The following is a 13,762-nucleotide window of genomic DNA, read 5'->3' as shown; positions in this document are numbered from 1 at the left end:
CATTTGTTAGGATGAGATTTACACACTTTTATAAAGAATATTTCGTTTTCTTTTCTAATGAACATGAGATCTCACGATCCAACTTTTTTATAGGCCCAACATCCTTGCTCGCACGCCGCCCTGTATATGATTTGTATTGCTGTCAGACTCACGGTTTTTAAAACATGTATATTAGGAAGAGCTTTCCAAGAGTAGGACCAAACCATGTTTATTATAAATTCTTGGAATATTTTTCACATTTATAAAAGAAAAAAAAAACATTTAAACTTCAAAATATTTACAGTTTAATTTGAAAGAACGGAAAATAAAACAAAATATTCACAAGGAAAGTTAACTTCTATGGATTGGAACTTATGAAGGGAAAAAAAGAAAAAGAAAAAGAAAAAAAAAGCCTTTTTATAGATTGGAATAAAATTTCAATTTCATGAATTATTTGCTGTTAAAAAAGAGAAAAGTAAGATAAATACAAAAAGCCCGCCCGCCCGCCCGCCCGCCCGCCCGCCCGCCCGCCCGCCCGCCCGCCCGCTCGCCCGCTCGCCCTCGGCTCCCTCCCTTTTCTGTCTCGATATATTGCTGCAGCCCCCTTCCCTTCCCTCCCCTTCCCTTCCCTTCCATTCCAATCCCACTTCTCTTCTGTTGGCTGCCATTGGCGCCTCTCTTTCTCTGTAAACTCTGAATCTCCTTCTCCTCTTCTACCTATCTCTCGCGCTCCTCAATCATCTCTTATAGACCCATCTCGCGCTCGCCCTGTAGCTTGGATTTCTCGAGGGTTTCTGGCCGCATTTGCCTCTGTTTCAGCTTCCACAGCTTGTATGATCTTGCACCCTCCCAGTTTTCTGATACCAGGTGCGTTTTTTCCACTTTAACGTAAACCCTCACAATGTTTCAAGAAGGACATGTATTTGTGTGATTTTTATTCAGATTGAACTCTCCGCATCGGCTGTGTTCTTTTTATGGCTTTAATTAGATTATAAATTGGCTTATTCTTTTCCTGTTTCAACAAAGAAACCCAACTGTTCGTTGATTTTTTTTGGATAGTTAGGAAGCTATAGCTTCATTAAGATGCAATTTCAAAATTTCCGCTCTAGAACCAAACCCTAGAACTATAAATATGCATTCCAACTGAAGTTAATATCGGAGGGAGAATAATAACAAAATTATTTTGTTAATGCACACGAAGAAGCCGCATTAACGATAATGTCAAATCTATTTTGTTAATGCACACAGAATTTTCGCCATGTCAATCACCTAATTGCCAGTTTCGTCCGTCTGGTTGAGAGTTTGAGGTTAGGTTGGTGTATTTGTTCTACACATTATTACGTTAGAAATAACATCTAAAAGAATTTTTCTTACCGAACTTGTAGTTGAGCACGTTCAGATGAGTTCCACATTCACATCTAACTAAGTGCGATTTTTGAACCATTGCCGATTTAGTTTGGTCCTTTCCCCCCCCCCCCCCCCCCCCCCCCTATCATAGTGTTTCTATTAATTTCTTCATTAGTTCAAAGGATAATTGTGTTAAGACCGCTTTTGAAAATGTACTTATACTATTGTCAGTACTCTGGCACCAGTGTTTAAAATAAAGTTCGTTCAGTATTGGAGTAATTGTTTGATTCTTCTCAATTGAGTTCTTAAAGACTGGAAAAATTTAACTTGCATTTAAAAATTGGATCGTTTATTTGTGATCATGTGATGGATATTGTAAGTGAGTCTTTGAATCAAGAAAAATTAATTTCTGTGGAACATCAAGAGTAAGCATTTTTATGCCAAACTCATTTTTGTCAGTTGCACATTCTGAATTTTGTTGTGCTTCCTGACACTGTAGTTATGCCGCAGCGTGAAATGTAAATTTCATTGTAAATATTTTTTTTGCTTGGTCCACGAGTTAAAGTGAATTCACACCACTTTCTTTAAAAATGAAGTTGAATCCCCAACTATTAATCCAATTATTTGAGCTTTACTTTATACTTAACTCTCTGATTTTTTTTTTTTTTTTTTTTTGTGACCCCCCCCCCCCCCCCCCCCCAAATATTTCTTATTTTTTTGGCTTATTCATCTGGTTCGGGTTTTGTTTGGTCGACAGTGTTGTGGCTCTATAGTCTCTATGGCTGATCGTAGAAATGGTAGTAGCCAACCTCCCAATGGGAAGGCCAGTGGAGCTGGGAATATGTATTCTATTGATCTAGTGAACTTCAGCACAAGACTGAAAGCTATATATGCTCATTGGGATGAGCACAAATCTGACATGTGGAGCTCTTCAGATGTACTAGCTATCGGAACACCTCCAGCATCAGAGGATCTGCGGTACCTTAAGTCTTCAGCGCTCCATATCTGGTTGTTAGGTTATGAGTTCCCAGAGACTATAATAGTGTTCACCAAGAAACAAATTCATTTTCTGTGTAGCCAAAAGAAGGCCTCTCTACTTGATGTTGTAAAAAAATCTGCCTCGGATGCCGTTGGTGCAGATGTTGTTATGCATGTGAAGGCAAAGAATGATGATGGTTCTTCCTTAATGGATGCTATATTTCGTGCTATTCGAGCTCAGTCAAAGGCAGATGGCATGGAGAACCCAGTAGTTGGATACATTGCTAGAGAAGCTCCTGAAGGGAACCTTCTAGAGACGTGGTCTGGGAAGCTGAAGAGTGCTAACTTTGAATTAGGTGACATAACAAATGGGTTATCTGACTTATTTGCTTGCAAAGATGATAATGAAATTATGAACATCAAGAAAGCCGCATTTTTAACTGTTAATGTGATGAAAAAAGTTGTGGTCCCAAAGTTGGAAAATGTGATTGACGAGGAGAAGAAAATCACCCATTCATCATTGATGGATGAGACAGAGAAAGCCATTCTGGAACCCTCAAAAGCTGGCGTGAAGTTAAAGACTGAAAATGTTGACATATGTTACCCTCCAATATTTCAGAGTGGAGGAGAGTTTGATCTCAGGCCCAGTGCTGCCAGCAATGATGAGTTACTTCACTATGATCCTGCAAGTGTGATAATATGTGCAGTGGGGTCCCGATACAAGAGCTATTGCTCTAATGTTGCCAGAACTTTCTTGATTGATGCGAATCCACTGCAAAGCAAGGCTTATGAGGTCCTTCTCAAAGCCCAAGAAGTGGCCATCAGTATGTTGAGGCCTGAAAATAGGGTGAATGCTGCATATGTAGCAGCTCTTTCTGTTGTCGAGAAAGAAGCTCCTGAATTGGTTCCCAATCTTACTAAATCAGCTGGGACAGGCATTGGACTTGAGTTTCGTGAGTCTGGGTTGAATCTTAATGCCAAAAACGACCGCATAGTAAAGGCTGGCATGGTGTTTAATGTTACACTTGGTTTCCAGAACTTGAAGCCAACAGATAAATTGCAGAGTTCTGCAGGTAAAACGAAGAACCAAAACTTCTCATTATTGATTGCTGATACAGTTATCGTAGGCAAAGAGAAAACGGAAGTTTTGACTGCTCAAAGCTCGAAAAGTGTCAAAGACATAGCATATTCATTTAATGAGGATGAGGAGGAAGAAGATAAGTCCAAGGTAAAAACTGAAACTAAAGGAAAAGAGGCAGTAGTTTCAAAGACGACTCTAAGGTCAGATAATCATGAGATCTCAAAGGAGGAGCTTCGCAGGCAGCATCAGGCTGAACTTGCCCGTCAGAAGAATGAAGAAACAGCAAGGAGACTAGCTGGTGTTGGAAATGGAGCTGGAGATAATCGTTCTTCTATGAGAACTGCAGCAGACTTGGTTGCTTATAAGAGCGTGAATGATTTGCCATCTCAGAGAGATCTGATGATTCATATTGATCAGAAGAATGAAACTGTACTATTGCCTATTTATGGTAGCATGGTTCCATTCCATGTTGCTACTATAAGGACCGTCTCTAGTCAGCAGGATACCAACCGCACTTGTTATATTAGAATAATTTTCAATGTTCCCGGGACTCCTTTCAGTCCTCACGATGCAAATTCATTGAAATTCCAGGGATCTATCTACTTGAAGGAGGTTTCATTCCGCTCCAAAGACCCAAGACACATCAGTGAAGTAGTACAGCTAATTAAAACATTGCGGAGACAGGTTGTTGCTAGGGAGTCTGAGAGAGCAGAAAGGGCAACATTGGTTACACAGGAGAAGCTCCAGTTAGCTGGTAATCGTTTCAAGCCAATTAGGTTGCCGGAGCTTTGGATTCGCCCTCCTTTTGGTGGACGTGGGAGGAAGTTACCCGGGACTCTAGAAGCACATTTGAATGGATTTCGTTATGCTACCACTAGGTCAGAGGAACGGGTAGACATTATGTTTGGCAATGTCAAGCATGCATTTTTTCAGCCAGCAGAGAATGAAATGATCACTCTGCTTCATTTTCATCTACACAACCATATAATGGTGGGGAATAAGAAAACCAAAGATGTACAGTTCTACGTTGAGGTGATGGATGTTGTCCAGACCATAGGAGGTGGAAAGAGATCAGCCTACGACCCAGATGAGATCGAGGAAGAGCAAAGGGAGAGGGACAGGAAGAATAAAATAAACATGGACTTTCAGAGTTTTGTAAACCGTGTCAATGATCTTTGGGGCCAGCCCCAATTCAATGGTCTTGACCTTGAGTTTGATCAGCCTCTGAGGGAGCTTGGATTTCATGGAGTTCCTTATAAATCTTCTGCATTTATTGTCCCGACCTCAACCTGCCTGGTTGAACTTATAGAAACTCCTTTTCTTGTTGTCACTCTCGGTGAAATTGAAATAGTAAATCTAGAGAGAGTTGGCTTTGGTCAGAAGAATTTTGACATGACAATTGTGTTTAAAGACTTCAAGCGAGATGTTCTTCGCATTGATTCTATCCCTTCCACGTCACTGGATGGTATCAAGGAATGGCTTGACACAACAGACATTAAATATTATGAAAGTAAGCTGAATTTGAACTGGCGACAAATTCTTAAGACGATAACTGATGATCCACAGAGCTTCATTGATGATGGCGGATGGGAATTCTTGAATTTAGAAGCTACTGACTCTGAATCTGACAACTCTGGGGAGTCAGACAAGGGGTATGAGCCATCAGATGTTGAGCCTGAATCTGACTCGGAAGATGATGATTCTGATAGTGCATCATTAGTGGAGTCGGAGGATGAGGAAGAAGAAGATTCCGACGGTGATTCGGAGGAGGAGCAAGGGAAGACATGGGAGGAGTTGGAGAGGGAAGCAAGCAATGCAGACAGGGAAAAGGGAGATGAATCGGACAGTGAAGAAGAGAGAAAGCGAAGAAAGATGAAAACGTTTGGGAAGTTTCGAGCTGGACCTAGTGGTAATGTCCCCAAGCGGCCGAAGATCAGGTGAATTCCATTTGGACACCATTGTTTTATCTTAATATAATGTGGTTTTTGTGGATCAGATTTAGTTCTAGTTCTTTAGCAAGATCTGCCTTATGTTATTCAGCTGTCCAACTTTGGTTGCAATATAATCCTTGAGCTGTTCGGTAAAGAGTGTTATGATCGTTTCGTAGTATTATGTTTAATTAGGAACATTCTCTGCTTGTAAATGTTTAGCATAGCTTTCATCCATTTTCGACAGATTGACAAGAAGCTGATGTGCCATCTGCTGGTTAAGTCTGTAGCGTTCCCAAAAAGCAGACTTTTATCTGGTTTAGTTTTTTAGTTGGTAATGTAGTTGTGCTGTTCCTCTTGAAAAAGTTCCGTTCCATGTAGAATCGCCATTACATTTTTTGTTAGTACACTTGGCGGAGGAGCTCTTCTATCTCATCTGCCTCTTTACTTCTGCTTTTTACGCTTTCTTTTTTCCCTTTGGTACTGAACGGTCTGAATGATCTGTTAGTAGAGCGTCGTTCCTCCTCCCTTAACGTTCCCAAGTTTTGAAATCTCAAGTATTCGGCATTACATTCTGATTTCTGGTGACTGGTTTTTTAAGAGATTGTGTAAGGCTGTTTAGTAATGTTCATTAATATTTTGGTTGCTTTCAATTAAGATTATGAACTTATTTGCCACTTCGATTAAGAGTTACTTAAGACGATTTTAAATTTTCTATCAATGTTTAGTAAGTTTTAAGGAAAATATAAGAGATTAAAATGAAAAGGTCAGAAATTAGCATGAGATCTCACATCTAGAAATGGGAACAAAAAACATTTCTTATATGAGTGTAGGAATCTCTTCCTAGACACGTTTTAAATCTACGAGGCTGATGGAGATGCATAACCGGTCAGGTCAAAGCGAACAATATCTGTAAGCGGTGGATTTGGGTTGTTACAAATGGTATCAAAGTTAGACATCAAATAGTGTGTCATTGTAACAAATGGTATAAGTCAAACATCAGATGGTGTGTAGGACGCTGGCCTTCAAGGGGGTGGAGAGGGGATTATAGGTGTAACACCTTCCTAGTAGACGCGTTTTAAGACCGTGAGATTAACAACGATACGCAACGATTAAAGCGGACTAGACCAAGATGTATCAAATATTTTGAATCTTGTTGTTGAGGCGGTAAAGGCGTTCCAAAAGAACGTATAATGTGTGTGAAAGAGAAGATAGGATTTCTGACAAAGGAAGGGAAAAAGAATGGTTAGAAACTCCATTTTGTCTCCCCAAACGCAACGCTATTCAGACAAACAAGGCACGGTTTGTTTCAACTTTCAACGCCTTTTCTCACCCTCTTACTTCCACATGCATTTTTTTTTTTTTTTTTTTTTTTTTGGAACATTGAAATTTCTGCCACACAACATTCATAATTATTGTCTTTCCCACAACATTTTTCTACACACTTTTACCCTTTTTATTTTTTATTGGTAGGCTAAGTGTACATCAAACCCAATCAAAGACAACAATATTAGAGAAACTTTATTAGAGAATGTTTGGTTTGGTAGATGTAGGGACCATTGTTTATGTCAATAAACGATTTAAAGTGCTGACATATCACTTAACAAATAGGTTGTGCGTATTATAAGGTAAACACACTATATGGGTGTCCACGAGTAGGTCAACTACGCATCTCTCCAAGTAGGTCGAGCTATTATTTGGTAAAGAAGTCAAGTATTAAATAGCAAATAAGGAGTTCGGTCTCATCTTTTGATAATATCATGCGCAATTAATGCAAAACAGATTATTTGTCTAATTTGGTAATGGATAGGTCTACTCCAATACATTAAGTCATTATTTAGTAAAGTTATATCAAGCTATTTGATAGAGAGTAATTACATTGATAAACATCAACCTAAGCTAGTGATAAACTATCATAAGCTATGTGAGCTAATACTAAATTATATATATATATATATATATATATATATATATATATATATATATATGAGCTTTTAAGTAGTCCCATCTAAATATCAATCAAACTTTTATTCCATAGGGAGAGAGGCAACTACCCTTAATGGACCACAATTTTCTTTAATATTTGACAACCTGTATTAGTGTTATTATTTATTTTTTTCTTCACATGACATGATTGGTTGTAAGTTGAGCAAGTTAAATATCTACTTCCATTTAACTCTATTGGATTAAACACATATCACTGTATTAAAAGTGAAAGTTGAATCATCGACTTTTGAGATATAATTGATGTCTTATCCACTGAACTATGTTCGAACCGATAATTATGGGGGTTGATTAGAATATATATTCTCAATTAAACGATTAAACTATGTTCGAGCAACCCACCCCACATGTATTTCAACTCAAATATATTATACATATACACATATACCGTCATCTAATTTAACCCGACATAATATTTTACTAAAATTTTGAGTTTACAAAAGGACAAAATTTGTAATTTTATTAACATTTGGTTTATAAAAAAGTAATGGTTCCTTCACCTACCGGTTGCCTCTCATTGGAGACCTTGGAAGCTTTCTTCACCAACCTTGATTATAAGTTAGAACCTAAAAGATGTGGCTTAGAAATAGCAGCTTTTATCATTCAAATAAAGTACGGATTTTTGTCTAATAGTTGCAAATTACAAAACCCAATAATTCTATGTGGAGGAAAAGAAAAAAATGGTTTTGATATTGAATGAATATTTAGTGATTAAGGAAGAAAAGTGGGCTTAATTCAAAAAATGTGGATTTTTTAAGGTACGCAAGAAAGAAAAGGGAGAATTCCCATGTAAAGCAACTAAGAAGACAGATCTTTCCTTTGGAATAAGGAAGAAAGATGGCATTTTTTTTGTATTATGGTCATAAAAATGGTCCTTTTATTGTCTTAAAAGCTCATATATTGTCTTCCATTTACATCAATAGAGGCAGAAAAACGTCTCGGTCAATCCTGGAAATCATGGACCCATGGCGATGAGGCAATGAGGTAATGAAAACCCTATTAATCAATTAGTATTTGCTTTGTAAGTTTCGCTGAATTCTTTAACATTAACAGTAAAATATGTTTGTATATATATATATAATCCTCCAAAAGAGGCCAAAATTATGTATCCACATGGCCTAGCTGGACAAAAACGGATAGCTACCATCAAAGAAAAAAAAAAAGAAACGGATAGCTGTTACTTCCAAGCTTCTAAATTTGTGAGTAAACTGAGGAATTGTTCTTCATTTAATCCAGATTATGATCTGGGTCAACTGCGTTACTGTTGGGGCCATGTTTAAAGATGCTTAAGGAACAAAATACTAGAAAGTAATGAGTGTGTTTCAAGGCAAAGGTCCCCACATGTGCATCTGGAAAATGGTCTCTTTCTCTCAGAGCTGCCATTAATTGTAAACCAGCGTTGGTTTCTTCAATTTCAATATCTCTCAACCCCCGCTTGGCTCAGGCTGGCTTTATGGCAAATGGGTCTCGCGTGGACATTGCTTTCAGCATTACTCTTAGTCGTAACGCAACGAGGGACTCCTTCCTCCTGCCCTTTTCTTTAATCACTGGTATGAGTGGTTTTTTGTTTTGGTCCTTTCTTCCTCGTTGGCGTTTGGATTCTGGAATCTTCTAGGTGAGTTTCAGAGGCTGGAAGAAAGAAGAAACCATAAATTTCTTCTTCTTCTTCGAACATCTGGTTGGGTTTAGGTCTAAACTTGAGGGGGTTGAACTAATTTTCTGTCCTGATTTGCTTAAATCTGTTTTTGAGGTTCTGGGTGTTCATGTTTTCTGGGTGTTGGTGTATTTTGGTGATGTTGGTGGCTGGAGGTTCTGTTCTAGTGAACTCAGGGCTCAATTTGTAAAAGGATTTGCCCATTTTTTTCTCTATATTGATAGATTGTAGCCGTTTCTTCTTGAAGTTTGACAGTGTTTTACAAGTTTAAAACAATACCCAGAAACCAGTCAACGAACTGCATTGCCGCTGGTTTTGGAAATTTGAGCTTTGGGTTTTTCTAAGGTTCTCTGCTGATATCAATCTTAACGAGAAACTGGGCCGGGGGTTGCTTCAGTTTCAGCTAATACAAGCCTTTTACAGTAGCTACCAAGGTAATGTGGGGGCTTTTTATGGCCTCTGTTCAGGAGGTTCTGTGTTGCTTGATGGGTACTTTCGAAGTTTAGCTAGGTAGTGTTTTGATGCCCTTGCATTCATGTTTCTTTCTCCTTTTTTTTCAGTGGAAATATGGCTTGTGTGAAGCTAGGATCCAAAACTGATGCTTTCCAGAGGCAAGGACAAGCCTGGTATGGACCCTGAAATTTTAAACTCTTTACATTTCTTTCCTGCATCAGATATTGGTTCTGTAACTTGTAGAGAGTTATTGTAACGGCCCAGGTACACCACGAGTAGATATTGTCCTCTTTGGACTTTTCCTCAAAGTTTTTAAAACGCGCCTACTAGGAAAAGGTTTCCGCACCCTTACAAAAAAAGGTTTTCATACCCTAAAGAAGGTTTCTACGGTTCTCTTCATCTATCTCAATGAAGTAGGTAGTGATATAATTAGGTGCTTTCAACTCGCACCAACCTGCTCTAGAAAAATTTAACAAACTTTTGATAGTTTCTCTTAGGATTCACCAACTATGCCTGTACATGTCGGTTGTTCTGGGATTTGTTCCTTCATTGTTCATAGCTAAGATGAAAAGTTTAAATTCAAGAAATATAGGCTTGTTTTAGGGTCGTATCTGAATCTGGCACCCGTCGACTTCGCTAATACAGAACTCGTCGGGAGCATAATGAATAAGGGGAAACCTTCGTACTTGACTTATGCTTTTTGTTAATGGCTGCAGGTTCTGCACTAGTGGATTGCCTAGTGATGTTATTGTTGAAGTTGGAGAGATGTCATTCCATCTACACAAGGTAATTTGAGTCATTCTATTTTTTTAAAAATAATTCTAAAGAAGAATCTTGGAGAATCCTCCCTCCCCTTATGTTTGTAGCTGTTTGGGACAAGTTATGTAAATATTAATTGTTGTCATTGAAGTGGAACAGTTTTCCCAACCTAAAATGTTATAGGTTATGAAGGTTGTAAGATACTAATGTCCTGACCTCTTAGGCATTTAGGTTCAAGGATTGACTGCTCGACTTATATCCTCGATTACTACCTTAGTACAAGCATAGTTCTAGAACAAAATATCTATACATGATAGGGGAGTTAATGTAACAGCCCAAGACCACCGCTAGTAGATATTGTTTGCTTTGGTCTGTTTTGTATCGCCCTCAGTCTCATGGTTTTAAAACACGTCTACTAAGGAGAGGCTTTCACACCCTTATCAAGAATGTTTCGTTCCCCTCTCTAACTGATGCTTGATCTCACAATCCACCCCTCTTGGGGACCAACGTCCTCGCTGACACACTGCCCGATGTTTGACTCTGATACCATTTGTAACAGCCAAGACCACTGCTAGCAGATATTGTCCGCTATGGCCCGTTACGTATCACCGTCAACCTCACGGTTTTTCAAACATGTCTATTAGGGAGAGGTTTCCACAATCTTAACAAGAATGTTTCCACACTCTTATCAAGAATGTTTCCACACTCTTATCAAGAATGTTTCGTTCCCCTCTCCAACCGATGTGGGATCTCATAGTTAACCTCAAGGACTTGGCTTAGTGGCTGACATCTTTGAATACCGAGTTATAGTTTTAAACCTGTTATCTTTGAGCTGCTGCCTCAGTTTATGAATATTTCACAAGTTTTCTGATTATAAAGGATTGTAATGTTAGAAGATAGCCTTGCTTATTAGAAAAGTATATATTATGCATATGCTTCATTCATTAAAATTCTTTACTTTTCATGACTGCAGTTCCCTCTGCTATCCAGAAGTGGGGTTATGGAAAGAATGATTGCTGAAGCACCTGAAGAACAGGAGGAAGGAGGTGTAATAACTATTCCCGACATTCCGGGGGGTGCTAAAACATTTGAACTGGTCGCCAAGTTTTGCTACGGAGTGAAACTTGAACTTACAGCCTCAAATGTTGTCTACCTCCGATATGCCGCTGAGCGTCTAGAAATGACTGAGGAGTATGGGGAGGGTAATCTCATTTATCAGACTGAGGCCTTCCTGAATCAAGTTGTCCTCAAAAGCTGGAAGGACTCTCTGATGGCACTACAGACCTGTGATGATGTTCTCTTCCATACAGATGAGCTCCAAATTACTAGAAGGTGTATCGAGTCACTAGCTATTAAGGCGTGCACTGACCCAAGTTTATTCGGGTGGCCAATTATAGAGCACGGAGGACCCATGCAAAGTCCTGGTGGCAGTGTTTTGTGGAATGGCATAAGTACCGGAGCGAGGCCGAAAAATTCAAGTCTAGATTGGTGGTATGAGGATGCAGCGACCTTGAGCTTGCCTCTCTACACAAGGTTAATTTCTGTCATGGAATCACGTGGTATCAAACAGGAAATTATTGCAGGGTCTGTCACTTCCTATGCTAAAAGGTACATTCCTGGTCTAAATCGACGTCAAGGTCCTAGTGAAGCTAGTAGTCGGCTGGCACCGGTGGCTTTGGGGACGCCACCCTCAGAGGAGGAACAAAAACTTTTACTAGAAGAAATTGATAGGATGCTTCCAATGCAGAAGAGCCTAGTTCCAACTAAGTTTCTTTTTGGTTTATTGCGTACATCCATGATTCTTCGAGTTAATCCCTCGTGTATCTCGAATTTAGAGAAAAGGGTCGGGATGCAGCTCGATCAAGCCACTTTAGAAGATCTTTTGATGCCCAATTTCTCCTACTCCATGGAGACTCTTTACAATGTTGATTGTATACAAAGGATTCTTGAGCACTTCCTAGCAGTGGATCAATTCAATGAGGGAGATGCCTCTCCATGTTCTATTGATGATGAACAACTGATAGGGTCACCCTCTTTGCCACCAATTACCATGGTCGCTAAACTGATAGATGGATACCTTGCAGAAGTAGCTCCCGATGTTAATTTGAAGCTTCCTAAGTTTCAAGCTCTTGCTGCTGCAGTTCCTGATTACGCTAGACCTTTGGACGATGGCCTTTATCGTGCTATAGATATATATCTGAAGGTATGGATTCCTTATATTAGCAGTTGAACTGCATATTACTCTATACAGTTGCTAGTCATATTGATGTCTAACTTGGTTGGCTGCATCATTTGGAAGAAATTTTTTGGTCAAATTTTTAATGTTGCCTGATGTTGTATGCTTCTTGATTTACTTGGCTCTTTTTTCTTATCCGAATCAGCTTAAAATGTTAATTGTTGTCAAGTGTTCGTGTGAGATCCCACATCGATTGGGAAGGAGAATGAAATATTCTTTATGAGGGTGTGAAAACTTGAAGGAAACCCGAAAGGGAAATCCCAAATTACCATTAAAGAAATCATATCTCAAATCTCAACCCCTTGAAAATTCCTTCTTTGATCTCTATGTCAAATATCCCAAGAACAAAAATTGAGTACTTAAGCTTGAGGTTTGGTTATGTTCCTACTCTCTGGTACCACACCTGTTTCTTCATTGTTCATGAGCAAGTTACTAGTTGTTAATTTCTGACTAAAAAAGAACCTGACCGCTGTAACTTGTTTTAATTTTATGCACTGAAGCAGGAATAAGCTTAAAATTTGGCTATGGATTGTTAATGTATGCTAATTTTTTCGAATGTTGTTAATCTGCAGTCACACCCATGGCTGGGAGAATCCGACCGAGAACAGCTATGTCGGTTGATGGACTGCCAGAAGCTTTCTTTAGAAGCTTGTACCCATGCTGCACAGAACGAGAGACTGCCCCTTAGAATCATTGTTCAAGTACTCTTTTTTGAGCAGCTTCAGCTCAGGACCTCAATTGCTGGCTGTTTTTTGGTTTCAGACAATCTTGATGGATCCAGACAGTTGAGAAGTGGGGTTGTTGGATCCAATGAAGGAGGTTGGGGAACATCTGCTGTTAGGGAGAATCAGGTTTTGAAGGTGGGGATGGATAACATGAGGATGAGAGTGTCTGAGCTCGAGAAGGAATGCTCAAACATGAAGCAAGAGATCGAGAAGTTGGGACGAACGAAGGGTTCGAGTGCGTGGGGAAGCGTGTCGAAGAAGTTTGGGTTCAAGTTGAAGTCTCAAATGTGCAGTGCTCAAGAGGGTTCAGTGAGTAAGCAGCAATATAGTGGGAATAGGAAAGGAGAAAAAGTGAAGAACAGCATGGGAAAGCAGAACAAGAGTATTGATGCAATTTCAAATGAGTAGATAGAAAGACCTTTTCACCACTTTGCTTTATTTGTTTCACTCACAATGTCCTTAACTGCTACTGATGTTGCTGATTCTAGTTTCTAAAGAAGAGTTCCATTGCTTGCCCCTTTCTTGCATTTCTTTATATTATCCATTGCTTCCCCCCTACCATTTTATAAGGGGAAACACAAATCTCTATGTTGTTTGTTCCTATTTAGTTCCAAAGCA

At 39.2% G+C, this 13,762-nt stretch overlaps 2 protein-coding genes across 4 annotated transcripts; both read left to right on the top strand.

The window, feature by feature from the left end:
* The first annotated feature begins 569 nt into the window (after nucleotides 1-569).
* LOC111803806 (FACT complex subunit SPT16) lies at nucleotides 570-5,771 on the top strand. The gene is made up of 2 exons (XM_023688378.2): nucleotides 570-846; nucleotides 2,084-5,771. The coding sequence occupies exon 2, from the start codon at nucleotides 2,105-2,107 to the stop codon at nucleotides 5,324-5,326; it is 3,222 nt and encodes a 1,073-aa protein (XP_023544146.1). The 5' UTR covers nucleotides 570-846; nucleotides 2,084-2,104; the 3' UTR covers nucleotides 5,327-5,771.
* A 2,710-nt stretch (nucleotides 5,772-8,481) lies between these two features.
* On the top strand, nucleotides 8,482-13,671 carry LOC111803808 (BTB/POZ domain-containing protein At1g30440). 3 transcript variants are annotated; one of them, XM_087127706.1, is made up of 6 exons: nucleotides 8,483-8,867; nucleotides 9,255-9,405; nucleotides 9,532-9,597; nucleotides 10,141-10,210; nucleotides 11,157-12,386; nucleotides 12,992-13,671. In XM_087127706.1, the coding sequence occupies exons 3-6, from the start codon at nucleotides 9,539-9,541 to the stop codon at nucleotides 13,550-13,552; spliced, it is 1,920 nt and encodes a 639-aa protein (XP_086983832.1). In that variant the 5' UTR covers nucleotides 8,483-8,867; nucleotides 9,255-9,405; nucleotides 9,532-9,538; the 3' UTR covers nucleotides 13,553-13,671. The 3 variants fall into 3 exon arrangements, with proteins under 3 accessions (XP_086983833.1, XP_086983832.1, XP_023544149.2); XM_087127707.1 differs by lacking the exon at nucleotides 9,255-9,405 and having other exon boundaries at nucleotides 8,482-8,867; XM_023688381.2 differs by having other exon boundaries at nucleotides 8,483-9,405.
* Nucleotides 13,672-13,762: the final 91 nt, after the last annotated feature.

This window comes from Cucurbita pepo, chromosome 10 (assembly GCF_057944985.1).
Source record: "Cucurbita pepo subsp. pepo isolate OVF chromosome 10, ASM5794498v1, whole genome shotgun sequence".
NCBI lineage: Eukaryota > Viridiplantae > Streptophyta > Magnoliopsida > Cucurbitales > Cucurbitaceae > Cucurbita > Cucurbita pepo.
Note: the sequence above shows the minus strand (reverse complement) of the source record. Positions and strands in the feature narration are given on the sequence as shown.